The 27,119-nt window shown below is 41.9% G+C and overlaps 1 protein-coding gene across 1 annotated transcript; it reads left to right on the top strand.

Moving 5' to 3' along the window:
• Positions 1-248: 248 nt before the first annotated feature.
• On the top strand, positions 249-23,363 carry FEM1C (fem-1 homolog C). The gene is made up of 3 exons (XM_062627841.1): positions 249-313; positions 400-1,129; positions 19,289-23,363. Exons 2-3 carry the CDS (start codon positions 586-588, stop codon positions 20,596-20,598), a joined length of 1,854 nt encoding a protein of 617 aa, XP_062483825.1. The 5' UTR covers positions 249-313; positions 400-585; the 3' UTR covers positions 20,599-23,363.
• The last annotated feature ends 3,756 nt before the right edge of the window (positions 23,364-27,119 follow it).

Consider the following 27,119-nt stretch of genomic DNA (forward strand, 5'->3'; position numbering starts at 1 on the left):
GCGCAGTCTCTCCTCCTCTGAGGCTCAGCTGGGGCGCGCGGTGCCTTCCTCGCGTGGCTTTCCCCGTGTGGATACATGTCTGTGTGTTTCTTGGGGCAGCAGGAGCTCTTCAAGCCGCAGCTCAGAACAAATCGGGGGCATGGCTCTTATCGCTGTAAGGGAGAAGAGGATTTCTCTTCTCCTATGGATAACAGGCGGGTAGGATCATCACCCCACCCCACCCCCACCCCCCCCAACAGGTTTCTTCAGGGGCCCGCGCTGCCTGGGGACGTCCCAGGGAAGGCGGCTGGACGCTAGCACACCGCAGAAGCAAGTGAGTGTAGCTGTAGAAAAAGCACAGTTGCGGTTACTTGTCTGTGAAGTAGGAGGTGAAAACATCCAGAATTCTTTCTCTTGCAGATTCATAGCAAGCACAGCTTGTGCTTTGTCAGGACCCCGTTCGGAATCTCCGTGTTGACCCGTCTAGATGAAACTCTTCTGAGAAGAAGCTGGGGACACTGTGTTTGGGCTGTGTGTATCTAGTAAGCTTTTGACCCTGAAAAAGGCAGGCGTGTGTCCTTTAAGAGGCAGAGAGGTGCAGACTAGATGGATCTAAAGACAGCAGTGTTCACTGCAGCTCGTGATGGCAAGCTGCGGCTCCTCTCTAAGCTGCTGGCAAGCAAAACAAGAGAAGAGGTAGCCCTACTGATATCAGAGAAAACCAGTGGTGCCACACCACTTCTGATGGCAGCCCGTTACGGTCATCTAGACATGGTGGAATACTTGCTGGACCACTGCTCTGCATCAATAGAAGTTGGGGGTTCTGTGAATTTTGATGGTGAGACCATTGAGGGGGCTCCGCCGTTATGGGCAGCGTCTGCAGCTGGTCACTTGAAGGTGGTGCAGTGTCTGTTAGATCATGGTGCATCTGTCAACAACACAACTCTGACAAATTCAACGCCGCTTAGAGCTGCCTGTTTTGATGGTCACCTGGAAATAGTAAAGTACCTTGTGGAGCACAAAGCAGACCTGGAAGTATCCAATCGTCATGGGCATACATGCTTGATGATCTCATGTTACAAAGGCCACAAAGAAATTGCTCAGTATTTACTTGAGAAAGGAGCTGATGTTAACCGAAGAAGTGTTAAAGGTAAGTTTGGGTTTTTTTTTTCCCTTTGTGGTGCATAAGGGTGAAGTCACTCATTTAACCTTCTTCAGGAGGCTGACATCCAAAAATATTGTGGTGGTTTACTTGTAGGTGGTTGAGAAAGAGGTGAAGTGTATTTAGTAATGTTCTTACTGTTCTTTTGTCTACTCCTTTGCTAACACAGGTTGTATAATTTCATTCTGAATTCACACATTTTAATCTTAACCCCATAATTCTTAAAAAGACAGTCATGAAAATTCACTTTTGTTTGTGCGAAAACCTGATGAACACACTGAGAAATCCTCTTTATAGATGTTGGTGTAGCAACGTATTTAAATATATGAGCATGTGTTCTTCTTCTTTATACTATTTCTTAACAAAGCAGATATGCAGGACATAAAACTGACCTATAGCAATAAGGCTAATACAAGGAAAGGTGCGTAAAGGAGAGAAAATATTTTCTGCATTGGAAATGAATAACCACTTTGCTTTCTACCATCCTTTTCCTCCAGATTCTTAAATAATTTTGGGCCTTTTTCAGTGCTAGAAAACAAAAACATATATGAAGATTAAAGTAATGAAGCTGGAGGTGACTGTGATCCAAACAGAAGGACTTCTGGTGGTGGGCAGATCACAAATGATATCTCTGTGACCTGTTTAGTTACCCTGGTGTTATCATTCAAAATGAAGATTTCTGGCATTTTTGCTGTGATCATAATTATGTGGCTCTCATGGTTTAAACACAGTTTTTCATTACATCTCAGACTTGTATGTGGGTGTGATATTTGCTTGAAAAGCATACCCATTGTTGGAGTTTACAGTTAATTTTTTAGCTGACTGAGCTAGGATTCTGCCTCAGCAGCTTATTTTATATATGTATCTATATATCTCACAGAATCATTGGGGTTGGAAGGGATCTCTGGGGGTCATCTGGTTCAACCCCCTACCAAGGCAGGGCTACCAGAGCAAGTTACACAGGAACTTGTCCAGGCAGGTTTTGAGTGTCTCCAGAGAGGAAGACTCCACGACCCCACACTGGTCCAGTGCTCTGCCACCCTCAATGTAAGTAAGTTCTTCTTTGTGTTGAGGTGACGCTTCTTGTATTTTAGTTACTGGCCATTGCTCTCCATCTGGTTGCTGGGCACCACTGAAAAGAGTCTGGCACCTGTCTTTGAGATATTTATATTATGAACTTGCTAATAAACCTTCTTGTAGTGTAAAAGGCAGTTTCCACTGCCTGTTTTAGGCAAATTACATTTGTAACAGTATACTATACTTTAAAGTTATTTCTGTTAAAGTATAATTTAGGTCTAGATTGTTGTATGATACTGGTAAATACCAAATATGAGAGTAATTCTTGGAAAAACAGTTAAATATGCCTTTCAGCAAATCATGCAGATATGTGGGTTTAATGTAAAGAAAACTAAACTACAGATTTGTCAGAAAGGTGGGCAGAGCAAAATAAACATAAATAACCTTATGTCCTTCGGTTGCTTATGAATCATCATGGACTGGTGATCGGATAAAAATGTCATTTTTCTAGATAGGTTTCTTGGAATAACAAGCTAAATATAAACTGTGTATTGCTTTTTAGCTTTAAACCTATCCCTTTATATGATAGGTGTGAACAGAGCAGTGCAGTTAAATGATGTAAAAGAGAAAATTATATATCTCTGCAGCTCTTTTCTCCCCTCATTTTGTGTTGGTGGAGTAGGCTTTACTATACTGGTCCTTATTCACTTGTGCATAAGCGTTATTTGCTTTTGCTGAGATGACTGAGTGGCAGCCACGCACTCCTGAGAATTTTCTCTCTTAATTCCTTCCTGCCTCTGCTTCTTTTAGTTTCCGTGTGACTCACACAAGTGAGCAAAGATTCATTAAGTGTAACTGATCCTTGTTTAAATTAAATTTAAAAAAGTTGGGTTGGATATGCTTTAGCTCATTAAAACTCATTTTATACTTCAAACTGCCATGTGTACAAATGGATGTGTGTACAAAATGGGTATCAAGTATGTGGAAATCGCTGCTGATATGACACAAATATACCTTTTCTTTTTGGCATCTTAAAGTAGTTTGATCTCAAATTGTTTAATAAGCAGCAGTGAGGTAGAAAGTGCTATAAAATCTGAAAGTGAAAGTCAGCAGTGGAAAGGCAGGAAAACTGATAGCCTTAAGTATTGCAGCAGTGTGGGTATTGCAGTGGCTTTGTTTTGCAAGCATTCTCAGTACCTATTAATTTCAAAATTAGTATTTCCAACAGGATTAATTCTATTTTGTCATGTCCACCTGTGTATTATTTTCAGGTTGTACTACTCCCTGCTGTACAACTGCTGTGTACTAAATAATTGACAGCATGCCTGCCCTTGTGTCGTGGTTTAAACCCAGTCAGGTAGCTTGTTCACTCACTCCCAGTGAGTGGTGCCGAGCTGACAACAATCGAGGTCCGTGTCCGTCTCCCCCCCCTGCCTCCCCGCACCGGGGCTCTCCCCTTCCCCGCTCCCGGAGGAACGGGGAGGAGGATCGAGAGAGTGCAACTCCTACGGGTTGAGACAAAAACAGTCCAGCAACAAATCACCACCGCTACTATCAGCTACAACAATGATAAGGGAAAATAACAAGGGAAGAGAATACGATACCACCGGCCAAGAGAAACGAGCTCCACCCGGAAACCCCCGTCCTTCCGGGTCACTCCCAGTTACCCCTCACCCCGGGCATGACGTGCTGTGGTATGGAATACCTCCCCGGCTAGCCCGGGTCAGGCGCCCCGTCTCTGCTTCCTCACAGCCTCCCCTCCTCCCTGGCAGAGCATGAGCCTCACAGAGTCCTTGGTCAGGGTAAACATCACTTAGCAACAACCGAGAACATCGGCTTCACCAACACTGTTCTCAAACTGGAAGTCAAAACACAGCACTGTACCAGTTAACACAAAGGAAAAACATGACTGCTACTGCGGAACCCAGGACATTATCCACCCCTTATTCCATACCATTCACGTCGTGCTCAGATCCCACATTTTTCAATACACCATCGCTCTCCCACATATATACATCCATATACATACAGACCAAGAGGAAAAATCATTTTCTTAGTGCATGGACCAATCCCTATAATGCTGCCGAGTCCATTCGGTCCATGATGTTCAAAGTTCATTCTCTGTTGGGATGATGGCTGGAGGGAAGCCAGGGCCAGTCGCTGGTGACCTGGAGACATCTAGTTGATGGGCTATAAAAGCATTACACAGCAGGCAACAGCATACAATTGAGTTCACTGGCTGTTTTCCCCTAAAATCAAATCCCCTTGAGGTATACATCGGACTTCCCCATCTTCCCGCATTACCCACCAAGTATATCCAGGTCCCTGAGCAAAAGCAATCCCACGAGTGGGTTTGCCTTTACCTGAAGCAGGAATTACCCAGACTGTCTTTCCCAGCAAATTCTTCATATGCACCACGGGAACTTTGTCCCCCTCTACAATATGTAACAGTTCTGACTGGGCTGGGCCAGCCCTGTTGGCAGATCCTCTGGTGTTGACCAACCAGGTGGCCTTTGGTAAGTGTGTATCCCAATGCTTGAAAGTTCCCCCACCCATCGCTCTCAGTGTAGTTTTTAACAGTCCATTGTACCGTTCGATTTTCCCAGAGGCTGGTGCATGGTAGGGGATGTGATATACCCACTCAATGCCATGCTCTCTTTGGCCCAAATATCTATAAGGTTATTCCGGAAATGAGTCCCATTGTCTGACTCAATTCTCTCTGGGGTGCCGTGTCGCCACAAAATTTGTTTCTCAAGGCCCAGGATGGTGTTCCGGGCAGTGGCATGGGGCACGGCGTATGTTTCCAGCCACCCGGTGGTTGCTTCCACCATGGTAAGCACATGGCGCTTGCCTTGGCGGGTTGGTGGCAGTGTGATATAGTCAATCTGCCAGGCCTCCCCATATTTATACTTCAACCATCGTCCTCCATACCAAAGAGGCTTTAACCGCTTGGCTTGTTTAATTGCAGCACATGTTTCACACTCATGAATAACCTGGGCAATAGTGTCCATTGTTAAGTCCACCCCTCGGTCACGGGCCCATCTATATGTTGCATCTCTGCCCTGATGGCCTGAAGTGTCATGGGCCCACCGGGCCAAAAATAATTCACCTTTACGTTGCCAATCTAAGTCCATCTGAGCCACTTCAATCTTAGCCGCTTTATCCACTTGTTGGTTGTTCTGGTGTTCCTCAGTGGCCCGACTCTTGGGTACATGGGCATCTACATGACGTACCTTCACCACCAGGTTCTGCACCCTGGCAGCAATATCTTTCCACAGTGCAGCAGCCCAGATGGGTTTACCTCTGCGTTGCCAGTTGCTCTGCTTCCACTGCTTCAACCACCCCCACAGGGCATTTGCCACCATCCATGAGTCAGTATAGAGATAAAGTACTGGCCACTTTTCTCGTTCAGCAATGTCCAGGGCCAGCTGGATGGCTTTCACCTCGGCAAACTGACTCGATTCACCCTCTCCGTCAGCAGTTTCTGCAACTTGTCGTCCAGGACTCCATACAGCTGCCTTCCATCTCCGATGTTTTCCCACAATACGGCAAGAGCCATCAGTAAACAAGGCATACTGCTTTTCACTTTCTGACAGTTTATTATATGGTGGGGCCTCTTCAGCACGCATCACCTCCTCCTCTGGTGACATTCCGAAATCTTTGCCCTCTGGCCAGTCCATGATGACTTCTAGAATGCCTGGACGACTGGGATTTCCTATTCGAGTTCGTTGTGTAATTAGTGCAGCCCATTTACTCCATGTAGCATCGGTTGCATGATGTGTAGAGGAGACCCTGCCTTTGAACATCCAGCCCAGCACGGGCAGCCGGGGTGCCAGAAGGAGCTGTGCTTCAGTGCCAATCACTTCCGAAGCAGCTCGAACCCCTTCATAGGCTGCCAGTATTTCTTTCTCAGTTGGGGTATAGCTGGCCTCAGATCCTTTATATCCCCGACTCCAAAAGCCGAGGGGTCGACCTCGAGTCTCCCCTGGAGCTTTCTGCCAGAGGCTCCAGGTAGGACCGTTCTCCCCAGCTGCAGTGTACAGTACATTTTTTACATCTGGTCCGGTCCGGACTGGTCCAAGGGCTACTGCATGAACTATCTCGCGTTTAATTTGCTCAAAGGCTTGTTGCTGCTCAGGGCCCCATTTAAAATCATTCTTCTTCCGGGTCACATGATAGAGAGGGCTTACAATCGAACTGTAATTTGGGATGTGCATTCTCCAGAACCCCACTGCACCCAAGAAAGCTTGCGTTTCTTTCTTATTAGTTGGCGGAGACATTGCTGTTATCTTGTTGATCACATCTGTGGGGATCTGTCTACGTCCATCTTGCCATTTTATTCCCAAAAATTGAATCTCCTGTGCAGGTCCCTTGACCTTACTCCGTTTTATGGCAAAACCGGCTTTCAGCAGGATTTGGATTATTTTCCTCCCTTTCTCAAAGACTTCTTCCGCTGTATCGCCCCACACAATAATGTCATCAATGTATTGCAGGTGTTCTGGAGCTTGCCCCTGTTCCAGTGCAGTCTGGATCAGTCCATGGCAGATGGTAGGGCTGTGTTTCCACCCCTGGGGCAGTCGGTTCCAAGTGAACTGGACACCCCTCCAAGTAAAAGCAAACTGTGGCCTGCACTCTGCTGCCAAAGGGATTGAGAAAAATGCATTGGCAATATCAATCGTGGCATACCACTTGGCTGCCTTTGACTCTAGTTCATACTGAAGTTCTAGCATGTCCGGTACGGCAGCACTCAATGGTGGTGTGACTTCATTCAGGCCACGATAGTCTACTGTTAGTCTCCATTCTCCATTAGACTTTCGCACTGGCCATATGGGGCTATTGAAGGGTGAGCGGGTCCTGCTGATCACCCCCTGACTCTCCAGTCTACGGATCAGCTGATGGATGGGAATCAGGGAGTCTCGGTTGGTGCGATATTGCCGCCGGTGCACTGTTGTGGTCGCAATTGGCACTTGTTGTTCTTCAACTTTCAGCAACCCCACAGCAGAGGGATCTTCTGAGAGACCAGGCAAGGTGGACAGCTGCTCAATTTCCTCAGTCTCCAAAGCAGCAATACCAAAAGCCCACCGGTACCCTTTTGGGTCTTTGAAGTACCCTCTCTTGAGGTAGTCTATGCCGAGAATGCATGGAGCCTCTGGACCAGTCACAATAGGGTGCTTTTGCCATTCCCTCCCAGTCAGGCTGATTTCAGCCTCCAGCACAGTCAACTCTTGGGATCCTCCTGTTACTCCAGAAATATAGATGGGTTCCACCCCTTGACAGCTTGATGGCATCAGGGTACACTGTGCACCGGTATCTACTAGAGCCTTATACTTCTGTGGGACTGATGTGCCAGGCCATCTGATCCACACAGTCCAGTAAATCCGATTGTCCCCTACCTCCACCTGGCTGGAGGCAGGGCCCCTCTAACAGTCGTCACAGCATTGGACACTTAAGTCGTGTTGAAAGGGATTATTCTTCTTTATCACAGGAGCTGGAGTAAAATCAGCTCTTCCACTCCATCTGGGAAACTGATCACCAGAGACTGAAGCCGTAGCTCTCATGGGATGATCAGTCTTGGCCCTTGCTCCCCTCTTCAGTTCACTCACCCGTTCCTCCAAAGCTGAAGTAGGTTTTCCATCCCACTTTGTCATGTCTTCTCCGTGATCCAGCAGGTAAAACCATAGGGTACCCCGTGGCGTATACCTCCTGTATCTCCTCTCTTGAACAATAGGACGCCTTTTGTTAATAGCTGAGACGTGTGTTGGTACACGTGAGGAGCCGGATAAATCAGATAGATTGTCCTTCAATTGTTCGATGTCCTGGGACAGTTTTTTCACAGCTGAGATGATGGAAGGGGTGAGATTGTCTTCGAACTCTCGGAGTTTATGAACCATTTCATCCACTGTTAGTGGTACTATGTCATTCCAGGTTACTGTTGCCAATGAATGGGCATATGATGACGGTGCATTCCGTGTAAGTTTTCGCCACATGGGTCGTGTACATTCAACTTCATCTGGATCTATAGGTGTATCCCCGTTATTCGGCTTGATGTGATAGATCATCTCTACGATGGCCGATTCCCTCAGAGACTGGATGCCTTTGTCTATAGTATTCCACTTGGCCGAACGACTCATAACATCGTCCTTGTACGGAAACCTTTCTTTCACAGCTGCCAAGAGCCTCCTCCAAAGGCTGAGGGACTTTTTCTCTCTTGCAATTGCTTTGTCAATTCCCCCTTCTCTAGCAAGTGATCCCAGCTGCTTGGCTTCTGTACCTTCTAGTTCGTGACCATCAGCCCCATTGTCCCAGCATCGGAGTAACCAGGTGATGATGTGCTCCCCTGGTTGACGGGTAAAATCTTTTCGCATATTCCGCAGCTCGGTTGAGGTCCGAGGTCGAGAAGTTACCTCTTCTTCTTCTTCTTCGTCATGTGATGATGACTCCTGATCAGATTCTGGACCGGGTGGTGAATTCATTGGTTCTTCATCTCGCTTCACCCTTTTTGCCTCCTTTTTGCTTGTTCTCTTGCGTACAGGGGCAACTGATATTGGTACGAATTGGTCCTCTGGTTTGGCTGCAGTGATTATCACTGTGGTTTGCAATTGGCACAGGGCTCTGGTCACAATGGTAGGGAGAGGTTTCATTGACAGTCCCAGACAAGGCAAGGAGATGAATCAGGATGAGACCCCATCCAGGGACTCCCACAAGGAGCTGCAGGTGGTGGCAACAGACACAGGGCTGGAGGCAAGCCTACTATGCAGGTCCAACATCCATCCTGGGAGCAAGGACTAGGAAGAGGTTAATCTAAAATATAGCTTGGGCAAAGACTTGATGCCCAGGCCTGAGCTGGAGTGGGGCTCCTGGGTCCCTGGGCAGGCATGGGGGGAGGCATGGGGGGAGTTCCGCATGACTGCTACTGCGGAACCCAGGACACCTTGTGATGGGGAGTTACAGAGAACCTGAGTGCTCTGCTCTTGAATAGGAAATGTTAGTCTGAATTATGTCTGAATTTTTTTTAAATAGACCCCTTCCTGGGCCACATACAGGGAAGCCTGCTGTTCTGTGGAAGATGTAAAAGCTTTAGTTACTGTAAGTTTTGGTTCGTTTTAAAATGGCAACACTATGCAAACAAAACTATGTAACTTCAGTAGAGGTGCTCTTGTGGGAGATTAGTATATTTTCTTTTCCAGATACTATTCTTAAAATGGGGAGGGAGGGGGGAAAGAAGGGAGAGAGAAAGGGAAGATGTGGGCAAAATTACTTGAACTATTCCTTGTTTTTCCACTGGGTCATAATCTTGCAAGGTAGAACTTTAAGATGTGAAGAAAGCCCAGGAAAATCTAAAGCTTGAAAAGACATGAAAAAGTTTCAAAGTGTTGACAGTTTCAGGGAAAGATGAGAAAATGGGTAAGTTCACAAACATCTAAAAGTCTGGGTGACAACAGGGGCAGAGTATGTAACAGAGCAGGTGAAAACATACAGTGAAATCCTGCTTCTAAAATACAGGCAGAATCCCACAGCTGTGTTCTGGACTATGCAAATTCAGATGCAGAGGTTCTTGAATGTCTGTTTCAAAAGTGCAGAAGCACAGCTAGGGAGTTAGATACTCATGGACTTCAGAGTCTGAATCAGATCAGATGCTACACTGAGGAAGATGGTCAGTCTGCCACTGTCCCACAGGACATGGTTGTGAAGAGGGGAGGTAACAAGATGCATAGTGTAGGTAAATGCTCTACTGTAAAAGATGCCCAGTGGTTCTGAATTTGAAGTATGAGCCTTTAGTTGTCTTCGTTTCTTCTGTTTTTTAAATCTAAACTTTCACAGTTTCCCCAAACTTTTATGAAGCACATAGGCAACAGACATGTAAACAAAAGAGTTCTTAACAAATGTTTAATATAACAAGAACGGTGTTGGTGGTGGGGGGAAACTGATACGTGGGTTAAGAAGGGTGGGACATTTCTTACTCTAGAACAATTCCTGAAGTGAAGCACAGACCTACCTACCTTTGTGCTGGATGAGAAGGATGTTTTCTGTGTCAGCTGCATTCAGTTTTCTCTTCTGCATTGCAAAGTCTGTCAGTGACCTGTTAAGAGTGGTGCTTCCTTACCATGTTCAGAATTGGCTGCTGTATTCCTGAATACAGTGTTTCACTGATGTGTTTCTGTGCAGTCTTTGCTATGTGTAGGGAGGGAAATGCTTGTACCTGTAACAGTAGCAATCCTTGGGCCTTCAAATTACAGATCTGGGCTCCCCGGGGGATATACCTGGGGCTGTGTTTGTTGGATTTTATGCTTAGAATAAATTATTTCATATAATTGTTGTAATAAAAAAGGCAAATGTAGTTGTTGAGCTGTCATATATCATATTTGAGAAGTCATAACAGTCCGGTGAAGTTCCTGCTGACCAGAGAAGGGGAAGTGTAATCTTCATTTTAAAAAGGAGGACCAGGGGAACTACAGGCCAGGCAGTCTTACCTCAGTGCTCAGCAAGATTGTGGAGCAGAACCTTATAGAAACTGTGCTAAGGCATGTGGACTATAAGGGGTGGTTGGTGACAGCCAGTGTGGCTTCACTAAGGGGAAAGCGTGCCTGACAAAACTGGTGGCCTTCCATCTAATGCCACCACGGTGCTGGTGGATAAAGGAATGGTGACTGACAGCGTCTGCCTGAACTTATACAAGGCATTTGACACTATCGTGCATGACATCCTGGTCTCTAAAGTCAAGAGAGAGGAATTTGACAGATGGACTACTGTGGATAAGGAGTTGGCTGGATGGTCACACTCAGAGTTGTGGTCAGTAGCTCAAGGTCCAAGTGGTTCCTCAGGGACTGGCAAGATTTTAATGTCTTTGTTAGTGACACGGACAGTGGGATTGATGCACCCTCAGCAAGTCTGCCATCAACACCAAGCTGTATGATGTGGTTTACACACTGGAGGGAAGGGATGCCATCCAGAGGAACCTTGACAGGCTTGAGAGGTGAGCCAATGCCAGCCAAAGTTCAACAAGGCCAAGTGCAAGGTCCTGCACCTGGGTCAGGGCAATCCCAAGCACAAATACAGGCTGGGTGGATATTGGATTGAGAGCAGCCCTGGGGAGAAGAACTTGGAGGTGTTGGTTGATGAGAAAAACATGAGCTGGCTTTAGTGTGCACTTGCAGCCCAGGAACTTGCACCTCGAGGGAGGTGATTTTCCCCCCTCTCCTCTTGTGAGACCCCACCTGCAGACCTGCGTTCAGCTCTAGGGCCCTCAGCGCAAGAGTGCCATGGACCTGCTTGAGTGAGTACAGATGAAGCTATAAAGATGATGGAAGGGCTGAAGCACCTCTGCTATGAAGAGAGGCTGAGAGAGCTGGGCTTCTTCAGCTTGTAGAAGAGAAGGCTCAGGGCAGACCTTAAAACAGTCTTTCAGGGCCTAAATGGGACCTATGAGAAATCTGGAGGTGGAATTTTTACAAGAGCATGTAAGGACAGGGACAAGGGGCAGTGGCTTTAAGCTGACAGGTGAGGAGATTTGATTTTAGACATTAGGAAAAATATCTTCCCTGTGAGGGTAATGAGACACCGGCTGCCTCAGTGTTCAAGTCCAGGTTGGACGGGGCTTGGAGCAACATGGTCGAGTGGAAGATGTCCCTGTCTGTGGCAGGGGTTGGAACTGGATGAGCTTTAAGATCCCTTCAAACAGAAACCATTCTGTGATTTTTGTGATTCTGTTTTGCATGCAGACCGTTTATAGGTATTTTATCCTTCTGTTCTAACTCCAGACAGGACACTTAGATCTTGCATTTTGAAAATGAGCAGTGCAAAATTTGGTAATTTATGTTGTGCATTATCCTTTTCCACAAGACTGTAGCAGCTGAGATTCGTCCCCTTTGCTCTGCAGTTAAAGTACACATCTGATAGCAAGGATGGTCTGAGTATAATGGTGCAGGAAATAAGGAGTCTTCTTTTCAAAAATTATCTACTTGGAAGGCAGGTTTGTTTTGTTTTTTTTTTTCCTGAACATGGCTTTTAAGTGTTTCCATTGCTCAGGTGCTTGGTATGTGGTCTCTGTCGTCAGGGTGATATTAGTGGTTTTTACTAGTGGTCTTCACTAATTCTGTCGCTCTTCTTCAGTTAGCAGACTAGTCTGCTGGTCTGTCCTGGGTTCAGCAGTAGCAGTCATTTTTCTCCTCCTTGGTAGCTGGTGCAGTGCAGTGTTTTGACTTTCAGCTTGGGAACAGAGCTGATAGTGATGTTTAGGTTTGGCCAAGGACTTTGTGAGCCTCATGCTCTGCCAGGGAGGAGGGGAAGCCAGGAGGAAGCAGAGACAGGACACCTGACCCAAACTGACCAAAGGGTATTCCATACCACAGCACGTCATGCCCAGGATGCAACTGGGAGTTAGCCGGAAGGGCCGGGGGACTGCTGGGTTGGAGGAGGTATCGGTCGGAGCTTGGTTGGGCCTGGGGGGCGAGTTATCGGTCGGCTGGTGGTGAGATGATGTATTCTCTTCCCTTGTTATTTCCTTTATCATTATTATTATTGGTGGTAGCAGTAGCGATTTGTGTTATACCTTAGTTACTAAACTGTTCTTATCTCAACCCGTGGGAGTTGCATTCTTTTTGATTCTCCTCTCCGTCCCTCCGAGAGCAGGGGGAGGGCAAGAAAGGGGGGGAAGTGAGTGAACGAATTACCTGACTGGGTTTAAACCACGACATGGTCCAAAGGCTAATTTTTCTTCTGAGTATTAAGAACATTTCCTAAGGACTGCTGGACTACGTGCTCCTTTAGTTGTCTTTTGAGTACTGCACAGGAACCTTTGATTTCAAGCCCTGACTCTTCATCATTTATGGTGCTCCGTACTACCATAGCAGTTGGAGGGACTCATTGGTTTTGAAAATGCAGAATAACACTATGATTCAAAATCTTGTTCTTAAATTCTACTGGGACAGTAATTGATCAGAATAATTCTGTAAAATAATGTGGAGGACAAGGCTTGTTGACTTTGCTTCCCCACTTTGGAAACTATAAAAGCATACAGACTTCAGTCTTGTTATTTATGTGGGATACTGGAAAGCATAACACTCAAACCTGCTGGTAAAGGAAAAAAAACTTGTACAGACTTGACAGACCCAGAAACAGGAAGATGAGAGTTTCAGTTTTTGCTCTATGATCAGTGTTTATGTTTGTGTTTAAAAATTAATTTTCTCTTGCAATACACATTAAGGAGTCTGAAAGGTTTGTTCTGTTCTGAGGTTGCCAGTCTTGTCTGTTTGCAAAGATTCGTTTTTGGGGAGGGGGAAAGAATCAAACAAAAAAAAAACTAAAGCCTCCCCTTTCTTCTCCCTACACAGTGAATAAACCCTTGCTCTAAAAGTGTTTAGGGTCTTTTTTCTGGTTTGGGTTTTTAGGTGTTTTGTTGTTTGTTTTTTTTTTTTTTTTGTTGGTTTGAGTTTATTGTTTGGTTGGTTTTAGTTTGTTTTTATTTGGTGTTAATGATGTAGTGCACTCCATGTTTTAGATATTTCATGCTTGACACTGTGGAAACTGCACTTCAGTAGGAATGTTTGTAAATAAGGAGGATACAGTTTAAAGAAACAAATTCAATAATTTCAACTAAAAAGGAGTCCATGCTGAAATTAAATGGAGAACAGCATGCTTTATATGGGTAATCTTGATTATGCAACTTCTTTTGAAGTGCTGTGGTGAACAAGAGAGCAATTGTTCCCTTACAGCATATGGAAACTATATTGAAATAGCTTGCTGAGATCAGCAGTTCTTCTCAATTTTTTTTCTTAATTTCTTCTAAAGGAAACACATACCTTTAGCTTTTCTTTGTCATGCAAACTATTTGTAGGGATCTGTAGCAGTTTTCCTGTGCACTGTCCATGTTTGTGTGTACATAGTAATACATCTATTTTTTTGTAATCAGTGAAACTCTTAGACTTGGTTACTTCAAGTGATCTGTTAGGAAAAAAGTTGATGTTACATGAACAACTTTATAAAAGTGACTAATCTAATTTGTAAGGCTACAAAAATATACACGTGGGTAATTTTACATACTGACCAGTCATTTAAATGAAATCTTTCTTCTCTTATGTTTAAACATCTTGAATATGAAGTCAGATTGATCCTAAATTTTAATATAAATTTTACTACTTAGAAACCAAGCATTTTGTAAGTATTAGGAAATAGATGTACTTGGTTGGCTTCAAGTCACTTTCTGTGTGACTGCTTCATTTTCTTTCATTCCCATGTCACATGCTACCAGTCTATCTTGGGAATTATTTGCTTCTGACATAGAAAGAAATGGCCTAATTATGAATTTGAATGCTAAACCCTCACTCTGATCAGTTTTTGGTAACAGTGGATAGTTAGGGAATTAGGTCTGTGTAGTGTTCATACTAACTTTAATAAGTAACAAAAGAATAAAACATGAAGATATGGTGTCAGTTGACCATACCTATTTTCTTACTTTGTTTTTGCAAGATTTGGAAGGACTGGAGGTAGGGTTATTCCATTCCTTTGTTGCTTTTTTAATCAGAGGAAGTTACTAGATAATATGAATAGTAAAGTGTGATACAGATAGTTTGTAAGGAGTATTAATAATAGTGGGAATCACTTTCTAGCAGAGAAATACTGTGACTACCAAAACATATCCAGTCTAATTTTATTTCTGTGCAAGAGCAATGAAACTTTTGTGTTATTGGAATATTAACTGTCTTCTGTATGTAATTAAATCCATGCAGATCATTTTGAAGTAAATACTGGATTAAGAAAATTTATTGAAACCTACTTTGAAATAACCATTCACACCTTAAAAAAAAAAGTAATTTAACCACTATCTTTGTATATGTCTCTTGGAAAACTGTTTATCAAAGAGAAGAAATATCAAGTTTTCCAGCCTTTTCCTTTTTTAATATAACAGTAGATGTAGTGTTGGCTTTTAGTTTGTTACAAAAATTAACTGCTGATTTGTGTTCAGCCACTGTATATTCTTGTCACTATAGACAATACAGTGGTTCTGAAATGGGTGAGTTAATTTACAGAATAATGGTTGATTTGCCATACTTACTTGAGCTGTTCCAATTCCTGCTCAATATATCAAACATAGAGCAGGATAAAAGTTTTCTTCTTCTTTTGAGTTCTTCTAAAATTTCACAGTTGATATACTTCTGTGTGTAGATGGCTGGTAATTTTGTTATTTCTTGGGGTTTATGTATATGTGGTGGTGGTTTTTTTTTTTTTTTTTGTTTTGGTTTTTGTTTTTTTTTATTATTTTTTAGATTGTCAGTTCTCAACTATTTGTCTACACAGTCAACATTTCCTCTCTAAAAATTTGTTGGCTTTTACAATGGTACCTGTAACATCCAGTCAAACCTAAGTGAGGTGCAGCCGCTAAGAATTAGTGGTGGTGGCCTTCCGTTGTTGGTTTGTGCATGGCTTAAAATAACTATGGTTATTCTAACTCTAAGGCATACTACAATATAAGTAGCTAAAAAATTACACTACTTCTGTTATACTGTCAGTAACAGCTGCTTAAACCAAAGTCAAAAATTGTAATACAAACACAATTTATTATTTTTTTTTTAAACTAAGGACATGCAGTTGGACAGAGTACTGAAATTTTGTGGAGTCTTAAGCATATTTCCATATGCTCTGCATAGCTGCCTTATAAGTTAATGACATGTAGACTGTTGGATAGGACCTGAATTTACCCAGACAATAGCCAAGCTTAATCTATGTGGGATTTTTTCAGTATCAATGTGTCTTAGCATATATGGCTGGTAATTGATAAGAGTGTCAAGAGCAGCATTATATGGCAATGGGTCTACAACGTGTAATATGAATAGGTGCCAGTGAGCCTATTGTCAAAGACAGAAAAATGTGTATTAGCAGATGTGAAGCAATAGTAGGAACTTTGTTAATATCTTTTTGCTTGTCTTTAGTACACTTTTATGCCACGACTTTTAAAATACATTGAAAATACAGACTTGCAGTTAAAAAATAGGTGCTAATTCCAGTGTTTTGGAGCTCTGATGTGCGGGATGGACTTGAATACACTCTGGAAGGGCTGTATTAACTGGTGGCTTAGCCAGCACCCACATGTATCTGTTTTTTGTCTTCATCACTGAGTGCAGAAGTGCAGATGGACTGAGGGGACAGCCAGTCCTTAGTTCTAGGATGTCTGCTGAAGTTACGTACCAACTGGACTTTCTCCAGCATAGTAAAAAGACTTAAAATGTATGTGCATTGGTGAGTTTGTTGCATTTGACACCTTCCCATGTTAGGCATTTAAAGGTATTGACATTTTCTGGTCTGTGGTGTGTGATAAGGACAGAGGGAATTATATTTGATACAGATGCCAAATTAACAAACTTGTTATTATATGAACTGTTTTTAGCTTTGTGGATCTTGATCTAAGAGATAATTTCAGGTGCCACTTTGGGGTGTTTTCCTCAACCTGTTAGTGAGTGATAGAATTGCTGGCTGCTATTTAGAAGTGTTTCATAAAAGGAATATTTTGCAAGTGAAGCTTGCTATCTGTTAATGAAACAATCTGATATTTTCTGTGTTTTTCTGTTTTGTTTTTTTTTTTTTCTGGTTTTGTTTCCTGACCCACTGTAGTTGTCTTAAGAGACTGGAAATACAATAGCAAAGCACACTGTCAACTGCTGACTTGTTGTCATTTAAAAAAAAAAAAAAGCCTACCAAAAATGTAAATAAGGAAGTTTCAGGAAACTTCTCTCTCAGCTTTAAAAAGCCAAATCTGAATGTGCAGAGAACCCTTATAAAAGAATGTCTCATTTGTGAATATGGAAACATACTGACAGTGTCACAGTAACTGATGATCTGATGCGCAGGTAACTGCAATTTGCAGGACTAATGATGCAAGATCTCTTTAATTGGGGGTGGCATTTTTACATAAGCTTTCACTTAATAATTTAATATTAGTGGAAGGCCAAAAAGTGCTGTGCCTGAACTTGTAGAATGTATAACACCTTATGGAAGAGCAAGGTAGATATAAATTGTGTAATTTTAAAGGCAAAATTTTCATCTAGTTGAAGCCTCATAGTTAAGTTATTTAACTGTGGTGTCCAATGCTTGCTTTCTAATTTTCTGTGAATACGGTTTTCAAACAGGTGACACTAGTGCTTTCTAGAAACTTTCCCACACAGTGTTAGAAAGGGAATGCCTTTAAATGAAAGACTCTGCAATGTCATGCTAATGTGAAATAATCTGTATGTAAATGATAAGACACTTAGATGTTGTGTGTTGAAGGTTCTGGGTTGGATTTGAAGGTTCTGGGTTGGATTTTTTTTTTTCCCTTTTTGCCTGTGGAAATCTTAACCAGAGGAGTAGATGAATTAACTTAGGACTTTGGGATAATGACCTAAGAAAGCATTAAGAATAGTTTGTCTGGGTCTATACATGTGCTTGGCAAAATATCCAGCTCCCTCAGAACATACTGGCAGTCTCAAGAGGCCCCAGCTGAGATCAAGGGCCTGTTGTAATACAGTTATTGCTTCAAAATGCGTAAATCAAAATGTCTGGTAGGTGGAGAGAAGAGGGGGTATAGTATGGAGGCACACAAAGCCAATACTGAGTTAGCCCAACTTTAATTTTCATATAGATCTCATTATTTTTTAATCATTTCTGGGGATAGAGAGGAAGGGAAATTTGACAGGGGAAGAAGGGAAAACATGGAGACAGCTTAAGTTTCTTTTTCATACTTGAAAGCAGATACAAAATCTCTTACAGAATATTTTAGCTGGAAGGGACCTACAATGTTCAACTAGATCCAGATCATTGATAAAAATACTGAACAGAACTGGCCTTAGAAAAGCCCTGAGGAACACCACTGGTAGCCCCATTCACTACAACAGTTTGAGCCCTGCTGTTGACCCAGTTCTTCACCCAGCACACAGTGAACCTGCACATTCCAGAGCTGGACAATTTACCCAGAAGGGTGCTGTGAGGGCAGCATCAGAAGCCTTACTAAAATCCAGAAAAAGTACAGCCATCACCTTCCCTTCTTCCACCAGGCAGGTGACCTTATCATAGAAGGATATCAAATCAGTTAAACAGGACTTCTCCATGCTGACTGATGATTGCGTTGTCCTTTAATGCCTTTCAGTAGTATCCAGTATAATCTCTGTAATTTTTCCAGGAACTGAGATTAGACTAACAGGTCTGTAGTTTCCTAGATCTTCCCTCATGTCCTTCCTATAAACTGGAATAACACTGGCTAGCTTCCAGACAGTGGGGACCTCCCAAGACTCTTTGGTAGACAATAGAGAAGGTCCTGCCATAACATGGGCTAGCTCCTTCACTGCTTGTGAATGTTAAACTGATACAGCTGGTCCCTTAAAATTTTGTTGTCCACAAATGAAAACTCACTGTTCCCATACTCGGTCCTCCAACTCTGGGGACTGGGCATCTCAAGGTCTATCCGTATTATTAAAGACTGGGGCAGAAAAAACATTGAAAGCCTCCACTTTATCATACTTATTAGACCATCTTCAACATATATTGGTCTGATTTCTTTTTTCTCTTTACAACTCTTGCTGTTAACTTACATAAGGCATTTGTGTTGTCTAACACAGCACTGGCCCGTTTCAGCTGTAATTGAGCTTTGTCTTTTTGTATCTTCTCCTTGCATACATGAACCACAGCTCTGTAATCTTCCTACAAAGACTGAATGTGCTTTCAGAGAGTGTACAATTTCTTTCCCCTTTTGAGCTCTATAAGGAGTTCCTTGTTCAGCCAAGGTGGTCTTTTACCCTGCTTGCTTGACTCTTAAGGAATTGCCTGCTCCTGTGGTTTTTATATAGTAAGGAATTCTGTTTTAATTGTGGTGGGGTTTGCTTTTTTTGAAATAATGGGACAAAGAGGTCCTTAAAACCTGTTTAATTCTTTCAGGTGATAATATAGAATGTTTTGGGTTGTATAATTGCCTATCAGCCTTGATACTTAATCAGATCTTGGATATTTTGACTTGTCATGTAAACCTTCATAGACCATAGATGTCAAAACAGGTAGCTCCTTTTTATTAACTATTAATGTTTGGTGATTTTTAAACTATTTTTAAACTGTTAGAGTGCAAAGTTCAGACTATAGCTTGATTATGGTTTGTATAATTGTATTCTGCAGGAAACACAGCGTTACATGACTGTGCGGAGTCTGGAAGTCTGGAGATCATGAAGATGCTTCTGAAGTATTGTGCTAAAATGGAACAGGATGGTTACGGAATGACTCCCCTGCTGTCAGCTAGTGTGACAGGCCATACAAATATCGTGGACTTTCTGACACAGCATGTGCAGACCACTAAGGCTGAACGCGTAAATGCCCTGGAACTTCTAGGAGCAACATTTGTGGACAAAAAGAGGGATCTGCTTGGTGCCATGAAGTACTGGAAGCGAGCTATGGAAATGAGATACAGTGATAGGACTAATATCCTGAGCAAACCTGTGCCGCAAACACTAATTATGGCATATGATTATGCTAAAGAAGTAAACAGCTCCGAAGAGCTAGAAAATCTTATTGCAGACCCTGATGAAATGAGAATGCAAGCACTATTAATTAGAGAACGAATTCTTGGTCCATCTCACCCAGATACATCCTACTATATTAGATACAGAGGTGCTGTCTATGCTGACTCTGGAAACTTCAAGCGTTGTATCAACTTATGGAAATATGCTTTGGACATGCAGCAGAGCAATCTTGACCCACTGAGCCCAATGACAGCCAGCAGTTTGCTATCGTTTGCTGAACTTTTTTCCTTCATGCTTCAGGACAGGGCAAAAGGCCTGCTAGGCACTACTGTCACATTTGATGATCTCATGGGTATACTGTGCAAAAGTGTTCTTGAAATAGAACGGGCCATGAAACAAACCCAGTGTTCTCCTGATCCAATACAGGTGAACAAAGCCCTTTCCATCATCTTGCATTTAATTTGCTTGTTGGAGAAAGTACCTTGCACCTCAGAACAGGAGCATTTTAAGAAACAGACTATTTACAAGTTTCTTAAGCTTCAGCCTAGAGGGAAGAATAACTTTAGTCCACTTCACCTTGCTGTTGACAATAAAACTACATGTGTGGGTCGCTACCCAGTTTGTAAATTCCCCTCTCTACAAGTTACTGCTATCCTAGTGGAATGTGGTGCTGATGTAAATGTCAGAGACTTTGATAACAACAGTCCGCTACACATTGCTGCACTGAACAACCATCCAGACATCATGAATCTTCTTATCGAGTCAGGTTCTCACTTTGATGCCACAAACTCACATAAACAAACTGCTAGTGATTTACTGGATGAAAAGGAAATGGCAAAAAATTTAATCCAGCCAATAAATCATACTACTTTGCAGTGTCTTGCTGCCCGTGTAATAGCGAATTATAACATATGCTACACAGGGCACATCCCTGAAAAACTAGAGAACTTTGTTTTGCTCCATAGATGATAGTATGGAGTGCCAGAGTACGGTTTTGAAGCATGACTTCATGATAATATTTTCCTTGAGCACTGTTACAATACACCAGCATTCTCTTAGCTTGCTTCATCTTGCTCTCATTGGCTAAAGCATTGTTAGTGTCAGATCTGCAGAGTTGGGTACCTAGTATTTAATATGAATATTCCATATAATATATTTTGTGGATTATTTAGAAATGTAGTGCCATATTTAGACTCTTCAAATTGTCTGCGAAAGGCTTGTCTATTCTGGTCTTACTTTCCTGTTGGTGTTTGGGTCTGAGTTAAGTATCTTCCACTGATATCTTTGTACTGTAAGTGTGTGGATTTTATACAGTTGGAAGGTCATCTTTTTGGTTTTGCTTGAGCATTTCTACTCTCTTTCCTTTTTCTATGGACTCATTGCTAAAATGTACAAGTTGTATGGACTGTTAACATTTGCAGCTACCGTAAGTGCTTTTATCTTCTCTATGCACTGGCTTAAACATGACTGTTGTGTGTGAGCATATTTCTATGCAGCACTTGGCCAATGTGAACTTAAATGCCGATTTTTGGAGTTTGTTTGGAGCTTTTCCAAGACTGCTGTGTTCATAGCATGATAAATTTTGGAGTTACTTACCAGCTGTCCAAATTTGGGTTTGACCTGTAACGGAGGTTGTTTTCCTTCTGATCCTCTGGAAATTTGTTCTAAATTTGGGAGAATATCTCACTTTTTCTCTTTGTAGTCCACTTGAACTTTAAATCTGAAGATGTTTTATTGCATCGTGCAGTTAGGGGAGGAGTCTTCATTATGTACAATTGACACCTTCCCCTTTGCACTAATGTCTTGCTTGTGCTGGTTATGTAATTAGATGTGAAGTTGTTCAAAGTTTAACCTCAAACTTAATGGTACACTTTAATGAGAAATAGATCAAATGTATGCTGTAGTTTAAAATTTACAAATCAGTATTAGCTATATAAGAAACTAAAGCATGTTGGTGGCATGATGCTTATTTGTCCGCATCTAGACGTCATCTAATACAGTAAACGGCTGTATGGCAGGGTGTTGAAAGTTCTATAGCAGTGTCTTTTTTAATTCATTTTAAGTGTCTTTATCAATACTTGCATGGCTTTTTCACCTCTGCTATGTCTGCTCTACATAACAAAAAACAGAAGTTCTGTTGTGTATATAGCTCCTAATTAAAGTACCTATTTTTATAATATTTGCACAACAGCTTAGCTTTTGCAACAGAAAGGGCTCTTTTGACTTGATAAGAAATCTATAAATAAAGATCATAAATGTGAGTGCAATTCAGGTAATTAATTTAATTCAGCACTTTACTGTTGATTAATAGTAGAATTTATTATGCAGATGTCTTAAAGTGAAAATCATTTCAGTTGCATAGAATATAGTTTACTTGTAAATTTAATGGTATAGCATACTGGATATTTTTGACTTGATATTTCATTTCAGTGGTGGGCTGTAAGTGTACCTATACAGGGCTTTTGATCCAGAAGGTCAACAAGCCCATTTAGGCCTGTGTTTAGGCCTTCCTGTTCTTCTCATTTTTCTCTTCCTATTTGGGATTTTATTTTTTTTTTCCCTATTGAAACATACTGCTTCTGAGCTACCAATGCAGAAAAATATTGGGAACACTGCTGAAAAAATTGTATGCCCTGCAGGGGTGTAACAGCTTTTAAAATTGATTATACAGTTCACTGTAAGGCTCTCTAGAGGCAGAGGCACTGGTACCTCCTTGCTTGTTGATACCTCCAAAGTTGTATTTTTTTGGGGGGTAGGGGATAAATGCTTAAATCCGTTTTTCTTCTAATTGTCTTGGGTTTCAAATGAAATACTTAATCCAGGAAGATGAATAGTATTCTCCTAAAAAAAATAAAAGCTTTTCTTACCAAATTCTATGAGACTTTATTCCTATTTTTGTATAGTTTATGCTGATAACAAGATTCAGCTGTCTTTGGTGTCTTTGTTCTCTTTGTTAAGTGTAGTGTAAAGACACTTTCTGAAGTGCAAGGCAACAGTTTTCCATATGTACTTTACAGCAGTCACTGGATAAGAAGTAATTTTGTGTGTTTTCAGAGTCCCCAAAGAGGTATCTCTTATTGACTGTTTTACAACTCATTAAAATAAACCTGTTTCCGTTTTTACAGAACACTACTTTTTAAAAAAGGAATGGAGTGCTGTAGCAAAATCCTTGCAGGAGGGTTTATAGGAAAGGTAAAAGCCTCATGAGGGAAAAATGTGCCTCTCATGAGTTTTATATCAAATGCAAGGTGACAGCAGCAGGATATAACTGCTCTTGAAATAGCTTCCTCATGCTTTGAAATACAGAGTGCGATGCCTGCTAAACTCTAAGATGCTGGGAAATGCGAGTAAGTAGACTACACACTAACTTCCATCTTCTGTGATTATGATGAAACCAGTTGGTATTTAATGCTTCAAAGTAATTTTGGAAAAATTGGTGGGGGACATACTAGACTGCTCGTACCTCATGGCTTTGAGTGTGAATTGAGCCCTCAGTGAGGGCCAAATGAAAAGTTATTGTTGTTTTGGTTATAAATAACATGGTATTTGTGTTCTATCACAAAGACTTCCTATGCAGGGCTAGCTCCATGTATGGAAATATTGGAGTTTCCTCTTCATGTGAAGAAATTTAGCTTTAACAGTAATGTAAAAAAGGAATAACAAGCATATTTCTCTGTTCTTGCTCTCTTTAGGCTCCAGATGAAGATTACATTAAAAATATGTTTTGGAGAACATCCTTCTGTGTCTGTATATCTGTTACCCTTAGGGCTGCTGCAGTACTGGTTGGTAAGCCACTTTTTCTGTTGAGTGTAGATAGTTAAATACGAATGCTGAAACTTTAGATTTCAGTCTTCATGTCATTACGAATTGTACCTTAAACAAAACTTCATGTTTCATTCTCCTCCTTTCTGTGAAACGGTGGTGCGGCCAAACCTTTAAATTCCGGTAGTGGGTAACAGTAAAGAAGAGGCTAAACTGGATGACATTATTTTCCCAGTTTCTAGAAAATGCCGTTAATTGTGCTGAGAACTGTGAAAACTAGTTGTTTTAGTTTATAGCATAGAAGTAGTTAGTAAAACCTTGTACTTTTTCAAGAAAGTTGCAAATTAATTTTCTCCTTAAAGCTTTTGAAGTCTGTTCTCTATTGAGCACACAACTTAAAAAAAACAGGAATAGAATACTCTAAGGTTGAGAGAAGTAAGGAAGATCTTTCTTAAAGGCCTGTAGAAAATAGGAGACTTTGAAGAACAATGCCAAAGTTCTTTATGCACAGTAATCACAGTCCTATACTTAGAGGCAGCATACACTTCAAAGAACTGAAATTTTAGACTTAGGCCTAATCAAAAAAGATGAGGCTCTGGATGAGAAAAACTGATCCAGAGCTTTTACAGGAAAGTAATTGTCACAGAGATGGCTTTAATGAATTGCATATAGGTTATCTTAACTGGGAAAGGGAAGAATGAGAAAAGATCATTTATGTTATTTATCCATCTGCAGATGCTGAAAGGTGGTTTTGTCTGGAAGTGCTTCCTGGTTACCTAAGCTGTATACCCATGCAGAAATGCTTCTTGGCAGGAACAAATGCTGGCTGTCAGTTGAAGACCAAAACTCTGTGTGCAAAGAAAGTAGCACAGGAAGAGGGCAAAAGAGGCCAAGTGTGTTGGCTTAACACAAGTATGTTACTCTATCAAAGGCAGTAAGTTTGTTGCCCACACAATATTCAGAGGACCATATACCATCCACAGTGAAAAGCCCTTCTGCTTCTGCCAAATCAAGCTGTCCCTTGCAGTTTGAGAAGAGGGTTTCTATACTCAGAAGTTAGGGATAACGATAAATGCTTTCTGATCCCTACAAATACCCATCAGAAGTCAGTTGGTGTGAGGCTATGATGTAAATGGCAATCATGTCTCCCCATCAGATTGTAAAACTTGTGGGTTCCCACTTGAAGTTCAAAGAGTTGCTGCTTGAAGATCTATCAAGTCATAAGTTCCTTGCCAAATGTGTCTTTAGAGGGCTATTTGTAACTCCAGTCCTTCAGTAATTAGGAATTTAATTCCTATTTGATATTTATTTTTTCATAGTTTTGTATGTTTGAACTATTTATAGTTTCAGCAGTTGTCTGCCCTTCAGATCTGAGGTATCCCCTCTCAGGCCTCATGTGGTGAGGCTAAATCAGCCAACCAACCAAAAGCAAAACCCAGGCTGTACAGGTGAGCAAAGAACAGGGAATCATGCAGAGTAGAGTAAGCTGACCAAATCGTTCAGTTCTCCCTTTTTGCTTCCCTTGCTTGTGTATTACTAGAAAAAAAAAAAAGATTCAATGAGTCACTAAACATTTTTTGCGCTGAAACCACAGTTTAACTTGCCAGTTCTTTCCCTGTTACAGTGAGAGGGGCTTTTCATAGTAAATAGAATTGTGTTCTTTTCAGATACTTTATCTTATATTGTCCTGTTCCAATATTTGTTGGATGTCATTTTTTTTCTATTCACACACATCATTATCCTAACTGGAATATGTGGCAAAAATGCTTAGTATATGAGCTATGCTTGGATTGTCTCTTATTTCCAGTCCATAGTTTCAGAGTACTAAACTTCTTTCTCTCCTTTTCTTTATTTTTGCATGTGTGGCTATCAGGCTTGCACTGTACTTGCTAGCCTGTTGGCTAGCCTCTTTGGCTAGTTTGAGGCAGGTGTCCTGTCTCTGCTTCCTCCTGGCTTCCCCTCCTCCCTGGCAGAGCATGAGACTGAGAAGTCCTTGATTGGAATAAACACACCTATGGTTTTAGTTGTTGCTCTCAGCACTGTTCTCAGACTAGTCGAAAACACAGCACTGCACCAGCTACTAAGAAGGAGAAAAATGACTGCTACTGCTGAACCGAGGACACACTCTTTTTCAAAATCCTGCATTTCAGTTCTCCAAGATGGAAAGTGTTGTGTTAAAAGGCTTAAAATAACATGAAATGAATTCTGGAAAGAGAAACACACATCTGGTGCAAAACAGTTCTGTGGGAAATGGGAACTGTTACTTCTGAAAATCTGCCCACTGTAGTCTGCTCTCTCCCGAGTTTCCAGCGGGAGTTTTCCTGTGTGCATGCCTGGAGTTAATTTCCCAGCTGTCTCATGTCCTGTTTGTGCAGCAGTGTTTTTCCAACTCTGATACTTTGCCCTCATGCCCCACTGAATGCAGACATGCACTCTGCCTGGCCCCAGCTGCCTTTGCCCTGTGCTGCTACTGGGACACAGTTGCCAAACCAGTCAATTCCTCTCTGACAGGGATGTCTGGAGAAGTCTGGTGCAGAGGATGAGCAATGGTAGCTATTAAAACTGAAAAAAACTAAAAGCTCAGATTTCCATACATTCTTTGCAACCTTTTTCTAACCATGCCGTCATTGCTTCTCTCTGTGTTCTCCATGGCCTTTCTTTAACTGTTACCAGTTGCTCCAGGGAGTCCTGTTACCCACTCTTCCCCTGCTGCTGTTGTGACTGACTCAAGCCTGTGTTGAAATGAGAATCATTTGTGAATATTTGGCCTGTGCCATGCCTTAAGTAGCTTGTGTTATTTCTAAGCTGTGTCAGCTGGGCAGTGGGAGGTCTGGAAGAAATGTGGGATTGAGCTTGCTTGAGAACCAGATCTGTCTGCAGATGTGCCCTCTATGCAGGTATTGCTGTTTTAAACTGTTACGATTCCATAAGCAGATCTCATCCTGGAATCAGTCATACTGGATTTCTTTCCATGCAGAAAGTCCCTAAAAGCTTTGCCTCTGTTTAAACACCTGGTCCTGTGTCTTCAAACATGCTGATTTTGCAGTTTCTGGCTTCTGAAAATCTGCCTTAAAAATGTGTCTTTCAGTGTCTTTCCAAGTCCCACTAGTTCGTCCACCAGGTTGTTGCTTTGTGACCTCATTTTGCCCTTCTGTGCCGTGGAAATATGTGCTAACATTAGAAATGTGATATTTCATGTGTTGCTTCTCAATATGCTGATACCACAAAGGTGGGAAGTGCATTAAAATTGCTTCTTACAGGGTGTACTGCCTGACTCTGGCTTGCCATTAACAAGGCAAGGGTCACTTACCTCAGAGGATAAATTCCAGTAGACTAAAAAAGCTATTTTAAAAAGGTGATAGTGAAAATCTGTAAATTACTACTGTGGAAACATATTTTAATAACCTGAATTGAATATGGAATTATATTCTTAAATCCAAAAAGGAAAAAGTGAAACACCAAGCTTGGAATAAGGTAAAGGCACCTACTGGTGGGACTGGAGAAGCAAGTAAATTCACTTGTTTACCCTGTCAACACCCAGATTACTGCTAACTTTACCATGGCTGGATAATTAGACCTCTGTGGACTTAGAGCAAAGAATGCTGAACTCCACAGACCTCGCCAAAGGCTTCTCAGCAATTCAGGCAAAAGAAAATCTTATTTTGCACTGGCAGTAGGGTGCGTTTTGCAACAGAAGAGGGAAGAAAGACTAGAAAGGGTCTTATAGA

The sequence above is a fragment of the Pezoporus occidentalis genome, unplaced genomic scaffold (genome assembly GCF_034315485.1).
Source record: "Pezoporus occidentalis ecotype Australia unplaced genomic scaffold, CSIRO_AGI_Poc_V1 ctg309, whole genome shotgun sequence".
Classification (NCBI taxonomy): Eukaryota; Metazoa; Chordata; class Aves; order Psittaciformes; family Psittacidae; genus Pezoporus; species Pezoporus occidentalis.